The sequence below is a fragment of the Dunckerocampus dactyliophorus genome, chromosome 15 (assembly GCF_027744805.1).
Source record: "Dunckerocampus dactyliophorus isolate RoL2022-P2 chromosome 15, RoL_Ddac_1.1, whole genome shotgun sequence".
Taxonomy (NCBI): domain Eukaryota; kingdom Metazoa; phylum Chordata; class Actinopteri; order Syngnathiformes; family Syngnathidae; genus Dunckerocampus; species Dunckerocampus dactyliophorus.
Window position 1 is genome coordinate 16,010,001 of NC_072833.1, and position 26,956 is coordinate 16,036,956.

A 26,956-nucleotide genomic window follows, 5' to 3' on the forward strand; every position below is an offset into this window, starting at 1 on the left:
TTGTTAAATAATTAAGCCAAATAATGATTTTAATGAGTTCATCTTGACAGTAAACTACAAGTATTGTTATTTTTACTTGAGTACACTAGAAAAGTTATTTGCTCAGCCCCGTTTAACAGCACAACATAGTAAATGCGAAAGTGGGTGAACCGATTGTTGTGTAAAGGAAAGTGTCAAATTGGTTGCATGACAGTGCACAACTCAAACTCGAATCACATAATGGGGGACAATGGCAGCATGCATTTAATCACACAAAGTTCAAATAATATTGTTTATATATTAAAAAAAATCAAACTTACAGGTCGTCTCTCGAGTGTTGTGTTGTCGCCATTTGGCGCCCGCTCCTGAAACAGCATTCACACAAGCTCATAACCAAATATCAAACAAACAAAGCTTTGCGTTGTGTTTAGCCGTCCCACACAAACTAAACTTACCGTTTCCGCCCTCATGGTTCCCTTATCTCCTTATCAAACTTTTTTTTTTTTAATCAGACGTTCTGCAAAAGCAGTTTTGTTTCTTTGTGGAATGACAGCAATCAAGCCGGCCGTCTCCACGCTGTTTATCTTATCATCTTGTATGGACCCGTCAATACACTGTGACCAGGTAAAAACATCCGGTGATTGACTTTCAAAGTAAAGGACGAACGGGGAAACCTGTAGGTCTGGAATTTGTCCTTCCTTGTGTTAGTGTCATATGGAGACTAGAACGCACATTTTTACAACACAGTTTCCAAAAATGTGTTTTTATTTCCTGGAAAAGTTTACATGTAGCTCTTTGAGGTACATCCGGTGCCAGCATGATGTTGATGTTGACTTGATGCAGGTGGTTTACGCCTCTGTTTCCCCACCACTGTAATGCAAACAGACCGGTTGTCCTTGTTCTGGAAGTGTAAGCTTATTGTAATTACTTCGCTACACCCAAAAATAGGCATTCACCTCTAACACTGTATTAGACTTTAACAGGGAAATAATTATTTCATTCCTTGGATTTGTTAAGTTTGCCCTCCTTCAAGACATGGTCGTTTATTTGAACACAAAGAGACTACAAAAAACAATAACAATGGTTATAAATCCATCTGTATTTGACTGAGTGAAGTATTTCAGGCCCTAAGAAGATGAAAGACCACTTTTGGAAAATGGAAGAAACAAAACATAACATTCGATTGCCTTCACGCCGAAGCTCCATAAGCTCTCGCCTTATGGGGGAATTGTGACTCTAAGACCAAAATGGAACACTTTGGCTAGACTTGGTGTGTTTAGAGGCAGACAAATGCTAGATATGAGCCCAACCACACCCCTACTTCCACCACATTGAAGGGCTGGTGAACAGGGGATTCATATACCGTAGAATCTTGGGGATTGAGAACCTCCTGACTTCAGCCAGAACACTCAAGACGGGTCATGGATGGGTCTTCCAGCATGACAATAACCCAAAACATAGATCCTGGGTAACAATCTCTCTTGAAGTAAACCTACCCAGACTGTTCGTGTTTTTGTCAAGTGGTAACCCCGCTGTAAATATAGCTAGTTTCAATGCAGTTTGGACATTGTATTTTATCATTTCCTTTGAGAGAACGCAGGAAAGCAGCAAAAACACACGATATTCTTCATAAGTTTTTATTCATATCTTAGAATGTGTTACAGTTTGTTTTTTTTGTCACACAAGTAAATTGGATTGTTTTTTTGTCTCAATGATTATAACATGACTCTACCTAATGCTAAAAAAAAAGTTACGTGAACTATCACACGGTAGACTAACGTGAGTATTTTGGGGGGAACTGACACAGAAAGAAGATGAGACACAGAAAGTAGATGGGAGGAAAAGAAAATTTGACAACGTCAGACATCTCCAGTCAGACTTCCCTCTATGGCTTCGCACACACACACAACTACCACTCCTTTTCCTTTCATTATTAGCAGTTTTGGCAATCACTTCCTTTGTCTTCAATTTGGCTCACAGTTTGAAGATTTTCCACTTTCTGTGCACAAAGGCGGGGGGGGGGGAAAGCAGAGATGCAATGGGTCACAAATTGGTGCACACAAGTGGTTAGCCGATTAGATCCTTGAATGTTTCTTTAAAAGCTCCATTGGCAGCTAATGTGGCTGATGGCAGTGGTTAGCTTTAGTGGAATTATTATTCCCGCCGACAATTTAGAATGTGCAGCTTTAGCTCTGCTTGATTATCTTTCACATTTTAAAATCGTCTCATTGCTGGCATTGACCGGGCTGCTGCTCGTCGTTACAGTACAGAACTTTTCTGGACACTTCTGGCCTTGTACGCACTTCCCTACTTGCTCACATCACGGATGTGTGGACTTCTTTTGAGCGCACATAAACTCAAGTATGCTGGCTGGGTTTTTTCATTAGGAGGTATCTTGAGGTTAAGAGAGCTTAAAAACCCAGAAGATTAAACACAGTGATCCCTTCTCAACGCGCCAGCATGCTACTTAGCGAGGTCGCTGTTGTAGCGACTGGAAGCACTCTCGCTAGCCCAAGCAAACCCTAGCGTTTTCCATCGCGACGCCACATAAAAAATAAAGTCAAGAGGAAGGAAGCTTTCCGCCAAAAACCTCCTCGGATGAGGGCACAAAAACAGCGAAAGACGGCTGGAAGACATTACAACCTGGCCACCACAAGGGGGAGCTCCTCAGCGGCGCAGGTTACAAACACAAACATGAGTTCAAAATAGAAACTAGCACATTGTTTAACTCTGCTATAGTATTTTTTTTTAAGAAAAACAACACTTCAGTCATCAGCTTCAACAATAACACTGTTTTTTTAGGATTATTACTATTATTAGTTAATGGCCTCTAGCGACCTGGCTAAATTAAAGGGCCAATGACAGAGCGGAGGGGGGCACCATGTCTACCCCATCTCCCTCTATTTTACATCAATCTTTTCTGTTCTTCTAAAGCTTTTCCGTAAATCAGGACAGTGAGGATGCAAGGATTTGGACTTCAGTGTGACGCCACCCCACCCCACCCCGCCCCCAAATTTTCGCCTACTGTATTCTGCTCTGCCGGGGAATGATGGGAGTTGTGGTGACAAACATGGGAACCCATTCGTCTCGACTGGCACCTTTCTCTTGGCGTTCTCCCCCGTCCTCGACACCTCCTCCTCTTCAGCATGACACCTCCATGGTCTGGGAGGGGCTGGGAGGCATCTGGCCCCCCTGCGAGCCCTGCGACAGCGTGCGGGAGCGTGAGCGAGACCCGTCCATAGAGTATGAGGAGGACAGGGAGGTGGTGCGCGAGCGTGACAGGCGGGTCATGCATGACGAAGCCACTGTGGGGACAAGTGGGATGTTCGGTCTCAGTTTGCTACTTGAAAAATGACTATCCTGACGGTGGTCACTTACTGTAGCCCATTCCCTGGATAAAGTACTTGAATGCCTCAGTCAGTTTTGCAGGCTGCAAACACAAAACATCCCTTCAAGTTTGTCACTAATAACTCCTTGTTGGCAGCTTTAATCATTCCATTTCAAGAGAATCAAGAGTTTTTATTGTCATATGCACAGCAAAACAGGTAGTTCTGCTACCTGCTATTTGTTTACCTGAGTGAGTTGGGGGAGACCACCGGCATCCGCCATCTGAGGAAACATTGGGTGGTGAAAAATGAAAAACGACAAGGATGGAAAACAACGCAAAAAAGAAAGAAAGAAAGAAAGAAAGTCACCTTCAGGAAGGAGGTGGTGGTGGGGTCTAGTTTGCTGTTGCACTCCACCTAGTGGTAACAAAGGGAAAGACAACAATAAAGCACCTGCGACAAGATACACCAAATTCTCCCATAAATGCCACTATTTAATTAACCACAGCGTCTCAATGGCATTGTGTCTGTTGGTAACCTCCTGATTCATAGTAAGAGCATAGAAAACCTGTTTACAACAGTTTTTAACATTATTAGAGCCCTTTAGACATGAAATAACACCCCTTTAGTCACCTTTACACTCATACTACCCAATATAGTAGACATAATAAGAGTAAATAAGCCATCTTAAGACATAAATAAGACTTGTGCTCCTGTGTGTTGCTATAAATGTGTTCCAGTGCTAGGAGAGCAGAGTGGCATTGAGGATTCAGGGTAGTGTTCAGTTTGGCGTGGGTAATGGCCGCAACAGTAGCCCATGTTTTTATTGGGCATTATTGTTCTTGTTGTGAGATCATTCAAACCTGCAATAAAAGCCTATTGTTCCAGCAATCGACTCTGACGCCTGCGTGTCTCACTGGACATTACAGTTACATTACATTACTGACACCTAGTGACCAGTGTAGAACACTACATATCATTCACAGCGTCTTTGAATGCATCATTTGAATACCTTACAGTATATTAGTTAATTTAGCCACAGTTTGATAATGCTTAATTTAGGCAAAAAATATGCAAAATTTGCTTCAGTATGCATATTTTTGACAAATAATAGGCTATATCCAACCACAAAACAGCGTGGTTTATTAATTCATATGTTTTTGAAAAACAGTGATAGAGCAAAGCCGCAAAACTGTTGTTGTGGCAAGGAACAACTATACACTCAACAAAAATATAAACCCAACACATTTTTTTTCTCCTAGTTTTCATGAGTTGAACTCAAAGATCTAAAACTTTTTCTATGTACACAAAAGGCCTATTTCTCTCAAATATTCCCAAATCTGTCCAAATCTGTGTTAGTGAGCACTTCTCCTTTGCTGAGTTAGTCTATCCACCTTGTGTGGCATAGCAGCATGGTGATTAGACACCATGATCATTGCACAGGTGTGCCTCAAGTTAACCACAGCAAGAGGCACCTCTTCTTCTAGAGGCACCAAAAATGTTAAGTTTTGTCACACAGCACAACTTTGCAACTTTCCTTGACTCTATTGTGGGTTATTTTGCAGCTGTAATAAGCAACGCACAGACTTGTGGCGTAACTGTGTTAGTTTGTAAAGAACTACAGAGTCAACCGCTGATGACATAATTGAGAGGCGGGAGAAATGGGGGACAATGACTTCCGGTTCCAGTTCAGAGCATGCTAACATGCTTATGTTTTGTAATAAAGATACATTACAAACCCAGTTGGACGCACGCATTGTATTAATAATAAGACAAGACGCACGCCATATTGTTTTTTTGCCTACATTTTTGACATAAACTGAAAAATACGCTAACCAGGGCGTATGCTAACCAAGGTTCCACTGTATACTTCACAATTTAGAAGTAACGGTCTCTCTCCAATTATCAGCTGCTTCTAATTCAATTAATGCCCTGTTGATGGTTTCGGTAAACAAATGCCACAGCTGCAATCAAAGAATTTAATAGCTCGATGCTCATCACACTTACAGCGGCGTCCTCGTATGGAGCTTGGTCGCCCACCACCAACATGATTGGACACCTGAGCCGCCATGATAGAAGACATTCAAGATTTCATCAACAAGAAGATGACACAATATGCAAATGAAGATGGATTCTCACTTGAAGGTGCAGCTGCGATCCAGGGTCAAATCTCTACGGCTGGAGGAACAAAGAAGACAATGTCAGCACCGGTCATGGAAAACTCCCCAATATTATATGAAATCCTTATGTTCAGAACACAGTGTTCTTTGGACTCAGCTCAGAGCATGGTTATGGAAGACATTCTGGGACCGTAAACAACCACAGGTTGTACATCACTGGGAGTGGGGACTAAGCCTTCAATGTGCAAATGTTTGCCATCAGAGGGCATTGTTGTACTCTGCAATTTCCTATGTGTGTAACATATCTGTCTCATTTGGCGCAAAATTAAATCCAAAAAGACAATCCTTTGATGTTTTCCCATTTTATTCCAGTAGTAATATACGTAGAAAAACCACACACCCTTTTCGTCCGTGTAGGCTCTCAGTCGTACAGGAGTTGTCCATTGAGGGAAAGGCTTCTTGAGACGTCATCTGTACTTCTGTGAAGAAGGTGTCGAACCCACAGCTCTTAGTCTTGCAAATGAGGTGGAGCCAGGGCCGAGCCAGAACAATAGATGCTAACGAGCCAGTATCAGAGTCGTTCATACCCAACTACAGGGAGCTACAATTTCCTTTGATCGGAGGTGCTAATGGCAGGAGAGGATTAGACCACTACTCCGCCCAGGCTTCGTGTAAGGAACCAATAGGAGGAGAGTGTTGGCACACCAATTCTACCCACTCTTACTGTATTTAAGGCCTAGGCTACCAGCACTTATTAGTTTGCTGACGAAGGTCTTCGGATGAGGAGCGAAACGTCCGACACCTTCTTCACAGAAGTACAGATGACGTCTCAAGAAGCCTTTCCCTCGACCACACACCCTTTTGTTTTGATGTATTTACCTGTTGTAGGTCTTCCAGAACAGCTCTATGTTGAGCAGGTGGGGAGCTTTAGAGATGCGCTCTCTGTGAGACTGCACCAGGTCTGTATTGGACGAGAGCTCCTCCTGTGGGCGACCGTAGAGGTGTACATTAGCTTGGATTTCATTGCTTGAAATAATCCTCCTTGTTTTTAAAATTGACCTGGCTGAAAAGGTGGGATAGGATCTGCTCAGTGAGGGAGGACGTCACAGAGCTGAGCTGCAGAGAGAGACGAATCAATAGGGTGCTTCATCATTTCATTATCTCATGAAACAATCGATGAGAGTGTTTTCCATGCACACATCATGCAGTTACCTTCTGAGCCGCCCAGTCCATCCACCCTCGGGAGTTTGTGTCGATGTTGACCAGAACCAGACCCTCAACGGAATCCGGGTTAGCAAGCTGCAGATAGACACTCAAAAAAGATGTCACAATGCTTCTTAAGAACATCCCCGTTTGTCGACACTCACCGTGAACTTGGACAGGATGTACGCCCCAGCGCCCACACCCACTCCGATCACGGTACGAAAGCTACAAAAGACACAAGGTCCACGTTAAGCGCCGCTTCGTTAGCATGTTTCTTTGGCGACTTACTTGAAGAACTGCAGCACAGAGGGGATCATCTCAGCGATTGTCTCCATGGAGGGATACTGGTACCTGCAGCAGAAGTGAGAGGTCATGGTTTGAGAATAGAGAATCTCTGAAAACTACTTCACGGAGTCTCAAAAGGAAAATGAGAGATTAGCTTAGCGCGTTTATCTTCAGAGATTTAGATGTTAGAAGTGTGACGACACAGTGATAAGAAACTTCCAGGGTGATTTTTTTTTCGAAGAGGATTACAGGTTACAGGAGGACACTAAATGAATGGAAAGCTCACCCCACTGGGTAAACGGCAGCACCGTCCTCTTGGCCTGGCGCGTCGATGTGGATCAGTGTGAAATTCTTGACAATCTCCTGCATCTCCTCAAACTTGAATAGCGGCAGGAAGCAGCTCTTGTCTGTCAGCAACAGACAGAGAGAGGGATGAACATGACCAAAAACAAAACAAAATGCAACAAAAAAAAATCAAAAATAAGAAAAGAGTCACGCACTGTCCAGACCCACATCGTGGAAGGTGAGGATGGCGGGGCGGCGGCTGTTCCGTGTGCCGTGCAGTGTCACATGCAGGACACCATGCGGGGTCTCAATGCTGTGCTCCTGCAAACATTCCGAATAGTTCGAATATTTTTAGCATACATTCATTAAAATTTTAAGACCAGTTGAAAAATTGCAAGAAATTTCATTTTGCACTGTTGGATCTTAAGGAGGTTCTAAGTAGAGCCTCAAAATGCAAAAAGAAGAAATGGGAGTGAGACAAAGACAGTTTTGAGTAAGCAATTTATTGCCAACAACCATTAAAGTCAAATAGGCTGTTCATCAGCTGATCAAAGGTTTAAGACCTGATAACCCCCTAAAATAAAAATACAATTAAAAAAAAAAAGGATCTCATTAATGAGCAGCTGTGTCATTCTTGTTAATCAGCTCAAAAATTGGTTTGGGCATGCTTGATGCCAGTGTTTCCAGGAGGCTAGTGGGAATGTTGTTCCAGGTGGTGAAGACGGCTTCATGGAGGGCATCACAGTCTGCAGCTGATGGCCATTTTTGTAAACTTTGCCATCCATCCCCAAATGTTCTCAATTGGATTTAGATCAGGGGAACATGGAGGATGGTCCAAAAGAGTGAGGTTATTCCTCTGGAAGAAGTCCTTTATCAGTCGGGCATTATGAACTGCAGAGTTGTCCTGTTGAAAAACCCAGTCATTACCACACAGATAAGGGATGCCCCCTGCAACATCTCCACATAGCCAGCTGCCGTTTGGCGCCCCTGCACAACCTGAAGCTCCATTGTTCCACTGAAGGAAAACGCACACCAGATCATGATGGCCACACACTGTGCCGTGTGGAAAAGATCTCAAATGAGATCTCATTGTCATGCCGGTAACGTTGGAAGCCATCAGAGTTGTCAAGGTTACATTTTTTCTTATGACTGTGTTACTGCGTCGAACCTCAGCAGCAATAGCACGCTGCGCCTTGCTTATGCAGCAGCAATTCAACCACGTTCAAAAAGAGAAAGCTTTCTTTGCCTTCGCCATCAAGAGATCATGACGGTGTGAAAACTTGACTGAAAATGACATTGAATCCACATTTTTGCCAAGATTTTGTCTTTTAAAAGCTGTGGTCTTCACTTTTGATCAGCTGATGAGCAGCCTGTTTCACTTTAATGACTGTAATGATTGCTTACTCAAAACATTTTTTGCCTCACTCACCACTCACCATTTCTTCTTTTTGTATTTTGAAGCTCTACTTAGAACCTCCTTAAAGGAAAACTGCACTCATCCACAATCCTTATGTGAGACATGAGCACATGTCTTTGTCTTTTTTTCTGTGCCTTCTCAAGATGTAAAAACAGCTAAAAAGATGCAGCTAAAAAATGCACGTAATGGGAAACATTTATTCCACCTATAAAGACTTCTGAAAAAAACTCCATAAACCGCTAACAACACTGCATTTACTTATAATGTGACGTGCATATTAACCAAGCTACAGCAACATTGTCATTATTATTATTATTATTTCACATTGTTACACCTCGCCACACCACAGCGGCTTGCTACTAGCCGGCTCGCGACTAGCTTCATCACACACTCGCCCACAGCACGTCAGCGCCGCACTCTCAATGCCTCAGGGCACTACCAAAAGGCAACGCTACATATTGGAGCTGCCTCTACTGCTGCTGTGTTTTTATTTTTGAGTTTGGAGAAGTTAATACTAGGTGTAGGCGTTTGTTTCTATATGGCTGTGTGAAATCAATGCACCCAGGAAGGAAGATCTGGTGATGCTTAAAGGGGCCAAAATACGGCAAAATACTGTAAGTATTACTGTACATGTTATCATGAATGTACCTGATACTACATGGTTAAAGCATGTATATAAAACCACCTTGTTGGACATTTCTGGAGGTGTTTTAATAGCCGTCTTTGTAGGCGGCATAGGTGTGGCCCGTTATGTGCAGTAATGAGCTGTCTCTTTTTATCTGTCGTTATATCTTTAGAGCACACAGAAAAGAGAAAGACATGTGTGGTCATGTCTCACATAAGATTGTGGCTGATTCCAAAAAAGTGTAGTTTTCCTTTAAGATCCAACAGTGCAAAATGTACATTCTTACTATTTTTCAACTCGTCTTAAAATTTTGATTAGGAATGTATTAAAACCTGTCAACAAATGATGCGTTGTGATCATTCCCACCTGTCCCTGGTCCAGGAGTATCCTCGCCGCCAGCTCAGCATCCTGCTGGTAACCATGAAGACCAATTGAAGAACACAGGAGCAGGAGACAAAACAAGAAAAGTATTTTATTTTACGGTGATGGTAAGCAGTGGTAGAAAAACGGTAGTACTTCTTCTCAAATATTTCTGAGATGGTGCTGTTGTAAAAAATTTGAGAAGGATTGCTCCACCGCAGTGCTATTCAGCCGCAGGCCTAAGAATTGAGGCCTATGAATGAACTATCATACAGAGGATCTTTGACTTGTGTTTGCAGTAGGCCCAAGGCCCTTAATAACAGGAAACTTCTCCTGTAATATAGAGGATCTTTGAGTCGTATTTTTGCAGTACATCCTTAAAAATAGCAAAACGCTTCTGTCATATAGAGGATCTTTGACAAGCACTTTTGCACTTTCCACAAATGAAGGAATTGTTGCTATTCCCATCCCAAATCTAGATGTTCGGCGACTATCAAACAATGGATGCTAAAAACACACTGCCTGTCACCCACACATCAACAAAAATGTCTTCTCTATGGAAAACAACCTCCAGGGCCAGCATTCCTGATTCTGAAGGCCCTGGGCAGATTACATTGACATGACAACACATAGAAGCTGAAATCTGATTTGACAAAAAAAATCAAATATACACATATACGTAATGGAAGCAGTGTAGCCAAAAGACACACTATGAAATGTAGATAATAGACTGTTGGGGATAAATTAATTACATTTGTGGAACACATACAAGAATTTAAGATGTGACTGTAGGTCAGTGTTTCTGATAGTCTTTAGGCTAGCACAGAAGGCCTTGCTGGCCCACCCTGCACACCACTGCACAATACAAAGCATTAGATTACTATAATATAATATTATAGTATGACTGGCGTTTTTGCAGCACTTAAAAACAGCAGAGCACTCCTGTCATATTCTTTCATCCAGGAATATCCGTGCTGCTAGCTCAGCGTCCTGCTGGTAACCATGAAGACCAGCTGATACATACAGGTGACAAAACAAGCTTAGTATTTTAGAGCCCATCTTATTTGGGGTTGTACTACATTGTTTGCCCACCAGGAGTCAGCAATGAATCCTGCTCTGCCCTGCAACATCAGCAGCAAAACAGGGACCACATCCTCCCTTTCCACCAGCCCCTTGGGGCTTTGACGTCAACCCAGCCAGTGAGCACTGCAGTTGTGCACAAGCATGATGTGCAGACAGTTTGTGCACTTCACACACACACACACACACACACACACACACACAGTGAATTAGGGTGATGGCGGAAAAAGAGCCAGGCTTATTCAAATAACTTGCGGGATGTACGCAAATTAGTGTGTACAGTACGTGTGTGTGTGTGTGTGTGTGTGTGTGTGTGTGTGTGCGTGCACATGTATGTGTGTCATCCTCCAGACCTTGCTGGAATCGGCCTGACCCGTGAGCAGCGGCTTGTCCTCTGTGATGGCAATCTCTTGCATCTCCGTCGTCATGGCGTTGCGTCCTGGCCAGGCGGAAAAAAACAAAATGTCAAAATCCGCCCCAGATCACTCTCTCTCTCTCTCTCTCTCTCTCTCACACACACACACACACACACACACACACACACACACACACACACACGCACGTACGCACGCACGCACGCACGTACGCACGCACGCACGCACGCACGCACACACACACAGTCAGGTTCCAGTGGGACCTCATGAAAGTTAATTAGCGATTAGTGCCAGCAGAGATGAGCAGAAAAGGATTGTGGGAGAAAAAGTGGATGGACATCATTGTCGTGACCAATATGGCCGCTGCTGACTTTGCATGCAAACTCACATGCTAAAATGCTACATGAACGAAGTGGAGATTGCATCCAGAACATGCAGTTAAACATTCTATTGTGCTCATGGACCACAAGAGAAGGTCTGAAGACGTTCAGCCAGACAGATTAGACGGCGGTCACATGACCACATTGTGCGCTAAGCGGCACTGATACAGGCGTCACATTAACTCCGCTCTTCATCTAATCTGCTCCCTCTCACATCCTGTCACGTTTTAATCGGCCTAACATCCACCCGCCTCCCTCCATCCATCCCTTCCTCTCGCACTCTCATCCACCCAGTAAACGTGCAATAGAGGTCAGAGGTCAGTACTGCAAAAAACAGAAATAAAGATCTTCTTTATGATAGGCATACCCCGCTCTTTGTTTTTTAAGGACCAATCAAAAATGTTAGTTTTGACTTGAACTTCATCTGACTCATTGGTACCACTGTTATAATAATACAAGAATATTTCAGCAAACTAAAATTGTATTTATAATCAATTTCTGTGAATCTCTGGTTAATAAATGTATATTTATATTATTGTTTCGCGTATTTGTTATATATTAATTATTGCGTACATATTACACTGTCAAATTTTTACTCCGGTACTTGTTTATTCGTTCATCTTTAATCTTTCTACTTACTTTAACTTATTTCATTTTCTATTAATAATTAATTCAAACTTTTCTTAATTTATTTACACTTCTTAATTACGTAAGCATTTTTTTAATTTTACCTGATTTTTCTATCTTTATTTTTAACACCTTATGTATTCTTCTATTATTTCGCTTTACCACTGCACAAACTATACTCAGTCGTTTTTTTTTCTACTCCCGCTTGATTATTTTGCATTTTATTTCTTATTCTTTCAACCCTTCTTTCTTTTCCCACTTTCATCACTGCATAAGCTATCAATCTATGCCACACATTCTCTACTATTTAGAAAATAGTGACACCAAAAAAGGAAGCGAACAAACTTTTTAATGACAAAATATAAACAGAGGAATTATTGCACGTGTCAACATGTTAAACGCATGGTGCGAATGAACGATCAGTAACAGACACGGAGAAGGGGTGGGATCAAATAAGCTCTGCTTCTTCAGACTCCTTTTCAGTACCACCAACGGTACTTGTACCACCGTTTGAGAATCAATGCATTGACTGACTGACTGATTGAGAGCTGTGTCCTCAGTTAAACACAAACACTCAGTGGTCCTGATGCAAGCCGTTGTCACACCTGACCATCGCCATGGTGATGCACCCAAGACCCCCTGAGCCGACTTGCCTGTGCCGCTTCCCACAGTTCTGGATGGGCACACCTCAGCTCTCTCGAACACACTCACAGGAAATAAAAGCGACGGACAAAAAGGCGCCTCGTCAACAATGACTGTGACCCCTCCAACACGCCTCGAAGGGTGATGATCTTAATCGGACGTGTGGGACGCTTTGAAAAAAGAGCCGGAACATCCTGAGCGAAGGTTCCAATCAACTGAAAGGGAATTAAAAATGGGTGCAAAGAAGGAGGAGGTGTCCGTCTTTGTCCCACCACCAGCATGGAAAACTGATAGCAGTCCCGTGATGTTCCGTATCCATCTGCATCATGGCACCGACCTCTGTTGCTAGGCGACGTGTGACACCATCGCGGGGAATCTATAAACGGCAAGCACGGTGCGAATGGATTTGTACTCGCCAGCAGGATGCCAACGTGTTTATTTCCGGACTCTTGCCGCACCGTTGCTTCTATTGACCCACCTTATGTAAATCGGGCCAGGCTCACATTTGGGTCACTCCTGGTTAAGAAAGATGATGTGGCTAGTGGACTATTAATACTGTAGCTTGTTTGGACTAGTGGGAACAGAGCACCATTGTGGCCCGGCAGCATCTGGATTTCAGCCAGCAGGGGAAGCGCCTCCTTTGCACTGGGTGGACGTGCTCGCATACACAAACTGATGTCAGCCTGCACACCTACACACAATACATCCATACTCGCTGACCCAGTTGTGGCTCTGGCAGCTCTGCACGCCAACACACCAAGTCAAACACCCCAATGGATGACGGCCTGAGTCCAGACGGGTTTCCACCAGCTGGACACCCACACACGCATTAAAAACAGGAACTCCACTTACGGGAACACCCTTTTCCAGAAATTAAACCGAGCCAAAGGCCTGAACGAGCAACAAGCGGACGTTCAATGTCAAGAGACAAAGGGTTAAAGATTGACAACCAAGCTGAGCGTGTCCTCATGCGGGCTGACGTGTGAGCAAACAGTGCAGGAGTAAATGTTAATATTAGTCCAGGACGGGTTGATGATGGCCTCGGAAGTGCATGAGAACGACAATACATGGAGCAAATATGGCGCTAAAAAGCAGTCATCTGTCACTGGTTCCGTTGCTCTACAGCGGTGGCTCTCAAAATGTAGCACGAGCACCAATGGTGGTACGCGGGCTTCATCTCATGGCCCACCAGAGATTTCTTTTTTTTAGAAAAGGTATATAGAGAAACATACATATGAAAGAATAAATATATATATTTGCAGCTAAAAACCGTAATATTTTTGCAGCAGATTCCTAAAAACAGCACAGTGCTTCTGTCAAATAGAAGATATTTGACTAATGTTTTGCAGTAGGTCATTAAAAACAGCAAACGTTTTTAATGATGACTTCATTTATGACTATATCATCCATTTGGTGATGTGAATCTGATAAACGGTCATTATATAAAAATAAGAATAATAGTGAAGGGAGAAGTCCCACAGAAACAATATCATGGACTAGCCCTGCTCTACAGTATCTACAGTATAAACATAATAAAAACAACGCCCATCATCCCCTTCTGTCCATTCTGCAAGTTCCCCGACAACGTAGGTCAGCCGAAGGTCAAATACAGTGTGCAAAAGTAGGTCCCTTTTTTTTTTTTTTTTTTTTTACAGTGCTGTTGCCTTGTTAGCGCATTAGCACATTAGCAGAAAACCTACATGACGTTGAACCTTTTCACCACTCGGTGTGTACATGGTTACTGTGTGTGTGTGTGTGTGTGTGTGTGTGTGCCTCCAAATGCGGCATGACTCAAAAAATGCCTGTGAAAACAGTGTGTGGTGTGTGTGTGTGCGCATGCGTGTGTTAGAGAGACGCGTGCACGTGAGCCTTCAAATTTCTTCTTTCCTCCAGCCAGCTCTGAAAGCAATGAGACACACCCCCATTTGACATTGAGGGACATTGTGTGCCCCCCTCCCCACTCCAACTCCCTATCATCTCCAAAACACCACCCAACCCCCACCTCTAGAAAACACACAAATGAGGAAATTCTTATATTAATTTGTTTAAAAAAACAGTCAGCTCAATTGAAATCGTACAAAGGATGCTAAACTAGAGAATGCACAGTGGGGGGTCACTTCGCTGGTTCAAGTTCATGCAAGAGGAGAATGTCAATAGTGTCCTATATTGCTGGGAGGGGGCAAAAAGATGTGCACATCAATACACATACAGTGATTTATCATGGCGGACACTTTGCACACTTGTTTTGCTCGCTGGACAAAGAGGGTCACATGGGGAGAGGGAGGGGGCGGGGGGTCACTCTGGCATATATTATTTACATAAAAAGGGGGAGGGGGTCATGTTGCACCACATGCACACATCATCTCCTCTTTCTGCAGCTTTCAGAAGATTAATCACATGAATGCCATCACGCACATCCGGGTCCCCTCACCTCTTGCTGCACCACAAGGTTGGAAGATGTCCTCACAAGTATGTCCACAGGTAACACTGCTGACTGGTTCCACCTCGTCCCTTGTCCTACCTTCCACTGTAGTCCTCCGCTCGTGTTTGTCTCTTCTCCAGCAGGCTGGGAGCAGAGCTCGTTCTGCACGGGGATGGGAGGGGGTAGAGAATGGAGCCGTCAATCAAAGGGGGACATGTTTAGGACTTTTGCAGGAGGGGGTGTGTATAATTTCCTTCTCCTCACATGAACCAAAAGTGGCTTAAATTAGCACGGATGAGAACGTGAGGCGTGCACATTCAGTGACGTGTTCACTCGTGTAAAGCGCGCGCAAGCGAGCTGAGGAGAGTGTGCACGTTTACTGGAACCCTCCCCCCAAACCCACTTTCTAATCACCCCTTCTCAGCTTCACAGTGGTACAACCCAGCCTTGCTTATACAGTACGCTACTGCTGCTGAGCTGCATGCACACGATTCCCCATTCCCCTCCCCGTCAGCAGGTAAACACGCGCATTGTACGCGAGCACACACACACACCTGGACCATCACAGCTAACTTTGATATGATATGATTATAATAATATTATTATATTAATACTTACTATCTTGTATTTTATTATTTAACATATTTCACAAAGGTGACAAAATGTTATCATATTTATATCCTTAATTTAACTTTATTTCATTGTATTCTATTGATTATTGATTACGGACATAACAGTTGCTCAGCAATAGCTACAAAGGGCTTTTCATTTATATAATTGTTACAAATAAAACAATATATTAGATACAAAATACACATATCTAAAAATACAAAAATATAGAAAACTACAGAAGCACTCGGAGAGCACAGACCTCCGCCAAGCTCCATAATTCCCCCCATATTGTGATTCACACCAAAATAATCACGGTGGCCTAGTGGTTAGCATGTTGACCACTCCGGGTACTCCGGTTTCCTCCCATGTTAGGTTAATTGACGACTCTAAATTGTCCATTGGTATGAATGTGAGAGTGAATGATTGTTTGTCTATATGTGCCATGCTATTGACCGGCGACCAGTCCAGGGTGTACCCCGCCTCTCGCCCAAAGTCAGGTAGGATTCCAGCATACCCCCGACTCTAGTGAGGATAAGCGGCATAGAAGATGGATAGATAAACTATATGACGACCTGATGCTGATTAACTATATGCTCCTTTGCATCCTTAATTCAATTTATGCCGCTTATCCTCATTAGTGTCGTGGGGGTATGCTGGAGCCTATCCCAGCTGACTTCAGGCGACAGGCGGGGCACAGCCTGGACTGGTCGCCAGCCAACCGCAGGGCACATATAGACAAACAACCATTCACACTCGTATCACGCCAATTAACCCAACATGCATGTTTCTGTAATGTGGGAGAAAACCCACGCGCGGGGAGAACACGCAAACTCCACACAGAAAATGCCCAACGGAGATTCGAACCCAGGTCTTCCTGATGTCCTGACTGTAACTGTGTGGCCCACATGCTAACCACTAGACCACCGTGCGGCCTAAATACTGTGCATCTGAAAAGTATCCACAGTGCTTCACTTTTTCCACATCTGTTGTGCAACAGCCAACCAAAATCGAATAACTTCACATTCCACAGAAAATTAAACAAATGAATTTTAAAAATTTAAGAAACCGCTTGTACATAAGTATTCACAGTCTTTGAACCTTTGGCAACAATTACAGCCTCAAGTTTCACCCATTCCTCAAGACTGCAACATAACAAAACGTGGAAAAAGTGAAGCGCTGTGAAGTTCTGGATGCACTGTATATATAAAAGTATCCAAATATGACAAAATATAATTAGAACAGAAATAAGGGGTAATAGACACCCGCCATGGTAGAATACACAGTGTACATGTATACAAGTAACGTATATAAATGTGGTAGAAACATGCATCTTGAATATGAAATCTGCTTTATAACAAAAGACAAAATGTTGCTTTACTCTAAAGTCCAACATGTGTGTGTTGAAGGCCTGCACACAGTGTTTACACCATTGCATACTGCACCAGGATCAGCTTCCAGACAGTCTAAAAGTACATTGAGATCTCTGAACAGTGTATGTGTGCGTTAGCAGTAAAGTGAAAAAAACAAAACAGGAGCCTGCCACAATGTGTGCACAACAACTGCTACATGCTTGTAAGTCTGTGTTGGGACACTGCTCGACCCGGACCGCCAGCTGTCCAGCTTGGACAGATTAACGGGCCTTCGGGTGGTGATATAACACACCCTCGACTAGTGTGACACAACACAACACACAACCCGAGTGAGCTGCAGCGTCGCACAACATTGTGTGTTTCTGGGTGGGCCTTCACCCCATGAGCTCAGTCACGCAGCCTCTTGTGTAAACACTCCTTTGGGCCAGCAGGAGACTTCGCTGTGTTGCGTTGCCAGCGGAACGCCGAGGCAGAGGAATGCATTGTGTGCTCGAGTCGTGTGCACGTACGCGGTGACTCACAAATATTGCTTCTCAGGGCAACACCACACAAAAAATGAAGCTCTTTAGCCTCGTCGGACAACAACGACGGCTGTGCGCTGATTGTGTTAGCATCATTCTAATCGAGTTCATGTTGTGCAGTGCTTTTAACGTGATGAGATGTGATCATCGTCATGTCATCAAACACAGGACACAATGTACTGTGAATGTGTGCAGACAGGAACAACAAAGCCTCGTTGCAAAACATCAAAAGAAATGCTAACTTCCTTAGCATGTGCCGTAGAGAAAATCAAGCTGCGTTGCTTACTTTTTGTTGTTGTCTTTCGGCGCCTGCTTCCTCTCCTGATGGTGGACTCCTGCTGCTCAAGGAAGTCACTGTTGGTGCTGATGGGCCCTGGTGACCTTATGACCTTTCAACCACACACAGATATCCATCCATCCATTTTCTTGTCCTCACTCGGGGTATGCTGGAGCCTATCCCAGCTGTCTTCGGGTAGGAGGCAGGGTACACCCTGGATTAGCTGCATACACAGACAAACCTGCTTTTTTAAAAAAATATTAATCATCGTTATTTCCCAAAAGGCGTTGATAGAATGTTCCCTCCCTAAAATAACCTCACTCATCAGCTTGCGACCATCCACTGGTGCTCCACGCTGACATTTGCTTTATCAGGCGTTGAGCAGCACTCTCCTCCACATTGGCTCTGCGGCAGATTACTCCCGTCACAAAAATTAAAAGAGAAATGAAAAGGATCACCTGCAAAAATGCTCATCAAAGATCAGGAGCACTGTGCTGTAATTAAAAATATGCTTCAAAAATGCCAATCTGAACAGTCTGATGTTAACAATGGACCAGATTCGGCCCACGGGCCGCCGGTTAAAGCGGGCTGGCTCAGAGTGCCCCGTTTGCTATTATCAACAACAGAGGGCAGTATTCTTGTGAGCAATTGGAGCTTTGCAGGATGCACAACTTGCCACCACCCCCCGGCTCCCACCTCCACACACACACAAACACACACACACAATGCAGGCGACACTTATATCCCCATGAAGTGAAGGCCCAGTGGATTTTGTTTGATGCTGCAACCTAAAAGAACATCAGAAATAGCTCCACTTTGAGCGTACGTCACACACGTCCTCTTTAGCGAGCAAAGCCTCTTTTGCGAAGGAGGGCAGTGGATGTGTTTGGGGGGTGTGTGTGGGGGGGGGTGGGGGGGGGTGGGGGGGGGCGGCTCTTCAGACATGTTTGTAGTAGCAGGAGGAGGAAGATGTGAAAGTTACAGACTCGTCAGGGATGATGGAAGTCTACTGTTACTGTCCATGGGACTGTTTATAGCAGCAGGGACAGCTGCAGAAAAAAGTGAGGAGGGGGGAATGTTGGGGGGGAGGTGTCACTGTTGATTTTCCTGTGCCGCTGGTGGGGGGAAAGGGGAGGTGCGTGTGATTGGCCGACTGTGATGTGACATCACAACTCGGTGGCTGACCTACTTAAAGTGGCCGTGACGTCACATCTGTCTTCTCGATTGTGTAACCCCGCCTCTCCTTGTGAATCATTTACAATTGCCAATAACCTAATTTCCAAAAGATGAAAGCTTGGCTCATGAATATTCATGCAGTGGCGCCATATGGAGTGAAGCTTCACTGATTTTAGTGCTGATCACCGCATTATCGTACAAAAACATGCACAAAGATAAACAACAGTAACACGTAATGGACAACAATTAACAGTGGCATTCAAAGTCTGGCCTGTGGGCCATTTGCAGCCCCGCAGGTATTTTTTACTGGCATGTTTTCTTTTGTTTTAATTTACATAGGCTATTACAGAACCTTATGAAAGAGGATTACACTGAAAAGAGAAAAAAAAAGAGTTGTTTGCTATGTACATATCCTGTACTGGTCTGTATTTGGATTTTCACGAAGACTTACATTAAAATAAAACATATACTTTACTCATACATAATAATAATAATACATAATAGCACTTTTAAAAAATATCAGTAAGTCATGTACTGCATAGGTTCCCAAAGTGGGGTACATGTAACGAAATTAACTTAACATTTTCTTTCACAGAATTAGAACATTTCCTGATCAAATACAGGGGAGTGTGAATGTGAGATGAGGCTGCGGCCAGTCTTTCCTCCCCACTTTAGTGCCCGAGCTGAGCTTACTATCTGAGTGCACGAAGTTGGATGGTGATTTCTATTTGTCAGCATATCACCAATGCTGTATAATGTTTGCAGAAACATTTATTATACACCATAACTTTCTACAGCCCGTTTAATTGTAGTGTGACATCATTGTTTAATACCAATAAAATACAGAGAAATGCCAGGCGCTGCAGTACTCCACCTGACCGTGAAGGGGCGGGGGTGTGCGTGAGCTGAAACGTGCTTGTCGCTGCCGCCCTTCTACAAAAAAAAGCCAATATCAGCTTTTGTTAAAAAAAAACTTTATTGAAATACGCAAACAGTAGAGTCAGACAGAGTCAGCAGCAATTCAAACACATTAAAGATATTTTTATGCCCTGCTGAGTAAATGAATGAATTTGACTTCAAAGATGGAGGATTATACACTCCTGAAAAAAATTTGCTATAATTTGCATTTTGCACGGTGGTCTAGTGGTTAGCATGTTGGCCAACACAGCAAAAGTCTGGAGATCGGGAAGACCTGGGGTCAATTCTGAGTGTGAATGGTTGTTTGTCTATATGTGCTCTGCGATTGGCTGGCGACCAGTCCAGGGTGTACCCCGCCTGTCGCCTGAAGTCAGCTAGGATAGGCTCCAGCATACCCCTGCGACCCTAATAAGGAGAAGCGGTATAGAAAATGGATGTACGTCTACCTAAAACCTTAGGTAGAGCTACAATATGCAAAAGTTAGTGAGACATTTACATTTACATTTTGAAAAAGTAATTTATTGAAAACAACAATTAAACTGTAATAGGCTGTTTATCAGCTGATCAAAAGTTTAAGACCACATGCTATAATCTGCTCAAAATGTTCATTTTCTGTCCTGATGGCTAAAGCTAAGAAGCTTTCTCTTTTTGAACGTGGTCGGATTGTCGAGCTGCATAAGCAAGGCCTCTCGCAGCGTGCCATTGCTGCTGAGGTTGGGTGCAGTAAATCAGTCATTCTACATTTTTGGAAAGATCCTGAGCATTATGGAACAAAAAAGTCAAGTGGTAGACCCTAAAAGTGGTAGACCCTAAAAAAATCACACCTGTGCTGAGCCGGAGGATCCAATTGGCTGTCCATCAAGACACAGGGCGGTCTTCCACCCACATTAAGGCCCTTACTGGTGCCTACTGCAGCGCAATAACCACCAGACAGCATCTGCGGCAAAAGGGTTTGAGAAACAAAAAACTAATTCAAAGATTAGTTAATTCAAAGATTCAAAGATCCCACCTGAAATTTTTTGTACCCGGCACAGTGGAGGGGAGTCCACCATGACCCGGGTGTGTTCATTCAGTGGAACACTGGAGCTTCAGGTGGTGCAGGGTCGTCAAACGGCAGATGCTTTCGTGCAGATGTTGCAGCGGGCATCCCTCATGATTGAGGGCCCTCGTCTGTGTGGTAACAGCTGGGTTTTTCAACAGGACAACGCTGCAGTTCACAATGCTCGCTTGACAAAGGACTTCTTCAAGGAGAATAACATCACTCTTTTGGACCATCCTGCATGTTCCCCTCATTTAAATCCCATAGAGAACATTTGGGGATGGATGGCAAGGGAAGTTTATAAAAATGTCCATCAGTTCCAGACAGTTGATGCCCTTCGTGAAGCCATCTTCACCACTTGGAGCAATGTTCCCACTAGCCTCCTGGAAACACTCCCATCAAGCATGCCCAGAGCAATTTTTGAAGTGAAGAACGGTGGAGCTACTTCCTAGTGAGAACATGTTTTGTTCTGGTTTGGAGAGTTTTTTGTTATTTTTTGAGCGATAGTCTTAAACTTTTGATCAGCTGATAAACAGCCTATTTCAGTTGAATTGTTGTTTTCAATAAATTACTTTTTCAAAATGCTTTTTGTCTCACTCCCTCTTCTTGTTTTTGCATATTGTAGCTCTACTTAAAACCTCATTAAGATCCAAATGTGCAAAATGCAAATTCTAGCAATTTTTCAACTGGTCTTAAGATTTTGATCAGGAGTGTATACCCACGCCCAACAGAAGGTGATCAGGCTTTTACAACAAAGTATCAGAGCTTAACCTGGAGAATGACAGGGTGAAAGTACTTCATATACAAATGAAAGCTAAGAGCACAAATGTTTTTCATTTTATAAAACAAACTGGGGCGACGAAACTAGATAACTGGGATGAAGAAGTGTTTCAAAACGACATTTTTAACAAAAGCAATTATTCTCTTCTTTTCTTGTTATCTTCTTAATGACTAGAACATGTTAAACACAGGAAGTGAGCAAACTTTCAGTAGTTAAATTAAGTGCAGGCGTTACTTTGGAAAAACTGTGTAAAAAAAACTGTGTAAAAACTGTGGACACCTTGGACTGCCTGAAAAGAATATGTTTATTGCTATTATTATGTGTTTATTCTACTATCACCAAGCAGGGAGGACGAGTTGAAAGATGGAGAGGGAAAAAGGAGAGTGTATTCCCCCCCACCCCCCCACCCCCTTTCCTCCTCTGCCTCCTCCTGCTCTCATGCATTTTTTTCTCTCTCATTTTGGCCCACTGAGCTCATGGAAGCCTGCTCATTTAAATGCACACCAGCTACGGGGCAAGTCGCAGGGCAGACACACAGAAACAGGTCCAAAAGACGAGCACACGTCTTCATTGGTGAAATTTTATAAAAAAAAACGTGACACTTTGCACCATGCAGCATACAACAATAGTGTCTTAGTGTGTGTACTCTTGGGTGTTGGACCAAATAAACAATCATCTCGAAAATGCATAAAAAGTATCCATGACACCTGAAAAGACTTTATAAAGATTTTGAAGTGTGTCTGTGGGAATTTTGGGGAGAGGTCACTGAGTCAGTTCTAGTTGATGCCAACAGTTGTAAAATGTATAATTTAGCAACAACCCCACGACTGATTGATTAATTCACTGAATCTCTCATATGTCATAGTTTTATTCAGGGGTTTTATAACTTGGACTTCATAGACAATAAATTAGCCATATGTTGCACTGCCACCTGCTGGCTCGGAAGGCGCTTTGCAAGTAAGTCAATGAACTCAGGTCGATGTTCGATTGTTTATTATTGTTTTGTTCGCACCAAATCAAAATTTCTATAAAACAATAGAGTTGTTTAAATATTTACACATGTACATTTGTCTACAATAAGAACAAACTGTTTCCTGAAAAAGTCAGCCTGGGTAAACGTTAGAAGACAAAACAGTAATGAAAACGTCTTACAAGTGCCACAAAAAAAGAGGAAAAAAAGCTGACGTTAGAATGCACCAAACACACGAACCATGATGTTAACATGGAAAAATGAGTAAATAATGCCAAGGGTAACAGCCGGACGCTACCCAACACTCCAAAAGACGTCAATACGGAAGAGAGCAGCAGAGAGGTCACGCCCACCTCTATGTACCGCTCTCTGATTGGATAAACAAACAAGCTAAACTAAATGAAGTTCACCGATTGATCGATTATGATACACTTACTAGTAGTGATGGAAATTTCGGTGCTTTATAGAGAGCCGGTTCTTTTGGCACGGTTCACAAAAAAGACGGCTCTTTCGGATCCCTAGTGGCTCCTCAGATTTTTTTGTCTTCAATTAATTTTATTACCAAAGTATGTGTATTGTGTAAAATGGATTACTAATTTAAAAAATACCTGATATCAAGTGTTTATTATTTTAATGGATTCATTTCAACCTCAATGAGCAGCTACAAAAATATATTATAATGTTATATTATAAATGAAATACAAAAAGAAAGACCCATCTCATCAGACAAATTAAGTCAAAATAGGTCAAATCTCTTCATTCTAATTCCTCATGAACGAATCTGCTCTAAGAGCACCACAGCGTGTCTAACCCCGCCCCTGCCCCGCTCAGTGTGGACACAGGGACGCCGCCACACATATTGATCAATGACATTTGCCATTAACAGAAAAAAAGAGGAAAAAAACTTATCCGCTCCCAATTGACTCCCAACGACGCGAGCCGGCTCTTACATCCGATTCGTTCGCGACCGACACAGCACTACTTGCTCGTATGTCTCATAACTGAGGAAACCGGAAGACGAAATAATTTTAATACATTGCCTTTTAATAAGATATGCTAAATGTAACACCAGACATGCTTCACAGCTGTAGAACGAATTTTAGTCATTCTATTTTACACATGTTGGAAAAACAATAATACGGAGTTAGCGATAGCAGCAGTCATCAATGAAGTACACATGTGCTACCTACTGTAGCCGGAAGTGTGTATTGCTTGTTTTGAATATACTCTAATTTTTAATGTGACAAGAACAACCATGACAAGAATTTGCCCATTTTCTTTCAAATAACATACTGTTGAACCTTTTCTTCAATTCGCTCAAATTTCGATGTCAAGTTAGCTGTTAAGACTGCTGTTATCTGGTTAGTTTTCCATCAGCATGGTCAACGCTTCAATTTAGTTGAGAGTGGACCTAACAAGTAAAAAAAAAAATGCTTTAGTTGAGCATTTTAAAAATCGGAAAAGATGATGGAGCACCCTGCCTCACCTTTGATATTTAGCATCCTCCTGCGGTGTCGAGGCAGCGTCACATCCAGCCTGGATGTGGATTCAGGTGTTCTCAGAACCGCCTCAAGCCTGCCGTGTTGCTCACTTTCCTGGGGAAATAACACAGAGCCAGTAAGCCACTGTTTACAGTATTTGCCCACGAGTGTGCTTCATTTGCTTTACAAGTGTTGGAGATGGTTTTTCTCTTCTTGCAGGAGTGTTTGGACCTGTACTCGCAGCTGCACACTCTCTCTGAAGCAGAATGGTTTGCCGAGCGGCCCGGAATTCGAGAGAAAAGTTACTTATGGTTTTACAAAAGTCCTCAGCTCTGGTTTCTCGTGCCATCATTTTGGAGTAGCCCAGGAACAAGAGGAATGAGTGGAACCTGTAAATATTTGTTCTGGTTAATACTTAGTCATGCATGCAGTACCTCAAACTACCACAAGGGTGACCCACCTGTTGACAACCCTGCGGTGGACTGCTCTCAGGACCTTCATCCTGTCATCAGTCTCCCTCAGAATATGTGGAAGCCTGTGCCAGAGCACACTGTCTGGTCCGAAGCTATCACCTCCTCCTCTTAATAGTCGCCTCTTCTCCCCCTTTGCCGAGTTACACTTCCTCGCTTTATCCAACATCTTCACCTGCTCCCATGAAGCCTTGCATAGGTCCCCGAGGTGGTCTAGGTTGGCTTGAACCAGGGAGTAATCACACTGTAAACATGGTGAAGGACTTGTTTAGTTAGCATTTTGTGAATCTTCAAAAACACAAACAATTGCACACCACCTTGCCAGCTTTGCTAACCGCTGTCAGGTCTGAGTAGAGATCCGAGGACTGTGGGTAGAGCTGTAGCAGGAGCACGCAGACATGATGCAGCAGAGGTTGGCGGGAATGTGTGTCCCTCACCTGGGACAGCTTGCCCAGGTAACTCAACTCAAAACCACGAGCCTGAGGCACGGAAGTGCATGCATGACTCACACAGCATGGACCGCATGAAGGGTTTCTGCCTTCTCACCTTACATCCGTTGAGGAAGTTACCAATGGCTAACACTGTTGCCAGAATGTGTCTGAAGGTCTCGCTAGCTACCAGCTGCTCCATGGCCAGCTTCAGGTGGAAGAGTGGCTCGGCTATCTCCTAAAAAGAGGTGAAAACAATAAGCAGAGGGCAATGATTCAAGGAGTTGTCGTCACTCACCTGCTCCAAAGAGTCATAATCCAACACGAAGGCCCACAGCTGAAGCCTGGAGCTCAGGTGAGAGATCTCCCCTAAAGCCTGAAGGCAGAGCTCAGCTGGGGCAAGAGGGCAATTCGGGTTTTGGGTTTTAGCCTCCTTGATCAGACAGAGCTCTTCCTCGGTTGGGATGAGAGTTTGAAGCCGCTGCAGTGCACAACAAACTCTTCAGCAAAACAATATTAGGTGTTGATGGCCTGGACTGTACCTGAATGTCCTCTCGGTCCAGCACACTGCTGTCCATGCTGTATATAGCAGGAGGGAGGAGATGTGGAGGTGGCAGGCGGCTCAGGGTGATGGTGATGTTGTTACTCCTCTTCATCCCCAACACTGACACTGATGCTTGTTTCTGTGTTAAAGGACAAGATGATGAGACATCACGTCACGATGGTGAACCAGCCCTGATGTCTCTTACCCGCTGTCCACAAGCGACACTCAAGCAGGCGCTCTTGCCCTTGGATTCAAACAGTAACTTCAGCCACTCCGTATCCAACTGGACTGGCTCCAGTCCAGCCCAAATGGTCTGAGTTCCAAAGCGAGTCCTCCTAGGAAGCGGGGCCAAACTCTGCAGGGCCCTCCAGTGAAGCTTCAGGGTGACACATTTACTGGCAGCACTCTTTGTGGAAGCCAAGAAGAGTCTTGCATCAAGAGGAGGAGGTGGTGGAGGCACTCGGACGCCACAAAACTGCTCATCTGTTGAGTTGGTTTCTTCTTCTTCAGTGCTGTCCAGTTCTTCCTCATCCCAGAGGTCCGAGAAGTCTAAAGTGTTAAGGCAGAGGTGTGTGGTCGGCTTGAGGGACCAATCCCACTTTAGGGGGCTGTCCTTGGTTTGGTCCGACTCTTTCATGGTCAGTTCAACATATTTAGGTATTCTTCTGTCTGACGAACCCCTTCAGCTCTTCAATGAATCCCTGAACCTGTTCCTTTCTTAGTCCTCCAATCTTCAACATTGCCCTAATGACTTTGCAACCATCCTTTTAGCTCCTTCTCCATCTGAGAGAGCGAGACGGTGTGAGTCTTGCTATATTTGAGTTGCGCCCTTTCCCTTAATTTCCTTATCAAGCCTTCATCTCCTGTTTATATTGCTGCTTGTATATACACAACTCTCCACTATCCGATTTGCATCTGCTTCCCTCCCATAAAAGCGTGTAGTTTTTTTCATCCTTGCATCACATTCCTGGACATTGCACATCTTCAGATCTGCTCATGTTGACAAAAATTGTAACACATGAAGCCCAATAACCTGAAATGTCCGGTGTAACGAAACACACATTCTATGGTCGTGTTCTGAGGTCAACTCGTTCACGGTCGACTTGCAGGCATAATGAGGTTCCCTCCCTCAGTCATGCAGCCTCCCTTAATCACACTTTATCTTGCTTGGTGGCTCCAGGGACATTTAGGACAAAATGGGAGTGCCTGACCTTTTTTAATCAAACAAACTATACACAGATTTG

General features: G+C 43.7%; 3 protein-coding genes across 6 annotated transcripts in view; all 3 read right to left on the minus strand.

Annotated features, from left to right (window-relative positions):
• si:cabz01007807.1 (uncharacterized) overlaps positions 1-566 on the minus strand; it is a 20,537-nt gene extending 19,971 nt beyond the window's left edge. The window contains exons 1-2 of the mRNA XM_054753485.1: positions 435-566; positions 300-344 (exon numbers count right to left, since the gene is read on the minus strand). Of these exons, the coding sequence (XP_054609460.1) occupies positions 300-344; positions 435-449 (60 nt within the window). The 5' untranslated portion in view covers positions 450-566. The remainder of the gene's footprint in view (positions 1-299; positions 345-434) is intronic.
• Positions 567-1,602: 1,036 nt separating this feature from the next.
• Positions 1,603-18,070, minus strand: ndrg2 (NDRG family member 2). 4 transcript variants are annotated; one of them, XM_054752986.1, is made up of 18 exons: positions 17,915-18,067; positions 15,135-15,287; positions 11,034-11,119; positions 9,607-9,651; positions 7,414-7,519; positions 7,200-7,320; positions 6,917-6,979; positions 6,793-6,853; positions 6,638-6,724; positions 6,485-6,541; positions 6,305-6,408; positions 5,445-5,483; positions 5,313-5,364; positions 3,675-3,722; positions 3,553-3,588; positions 3,358-3,409; positions 3,078-3,284; positions 1,603-1,978 (listed from the first exon to the last, which is right to left on the minus strand). In XM_054752986.1, exons 3-17 carry the CDS (start codon positions 11,106-11,108, stop codon positions 3,121-3,123), a joined length of 1,110 nt encoding a protein of 369 aa, XP_054608961.1. In that variant the 5' UTR covers positions 11,109-11,119; positions 15,135-15,287; positions 17,915-18,067; the 3' UTR covers positions 1,603-1,978; positions 3,078-3,120. The 4 variants fall into 4 exon arrangements, with proteins under 4 accessions (XP_054608961.1, XP_054608962.1, XP_054608959.1 ...); XM_054752987.1 differs by having other exon boundaries at positions 1,603-3,284; positions 9,607-9,648; positions 17,915-18,070; XM_054752984.1 differs by having other exon boundaries at positions 1,603-3,284.
• A 4,315-nt stretch (positions 18,071-22,385) lies between these two features.
• si:ch211-63p21.2 (FH1/FH2 domain-containing protein 1) lies at positions 22,386-26,557 on the minus strand. The gene is made up of 9 exons (XM_054753813.1): positions 25,918-26,557; positions 25,711-25,851; positions 25,467-25,649; positions 25,287-25,406; positions 25,058-25,219; positions 24,731-24,984; positions 24,458-24,659; positions 24,276-24,384; positions 22,386-24,200 (listed from the first exon to the last, which is right to left on the minus strand). The coding sequence occupies exons 1-9, from the start codon at positions 26,347-26,349 to the stop codon at positions 24,172-24,174; spliced, it is 1,632 nt and encodes a 543-aa protein (XP_054609788.1). The 5' UTR covers positions 26,350-26,557; the 3' UTR covers positions 22,386-24,171.
• Between the last annotated feature and the right edge of the window lie 399 nt (positions 26,558-26,956).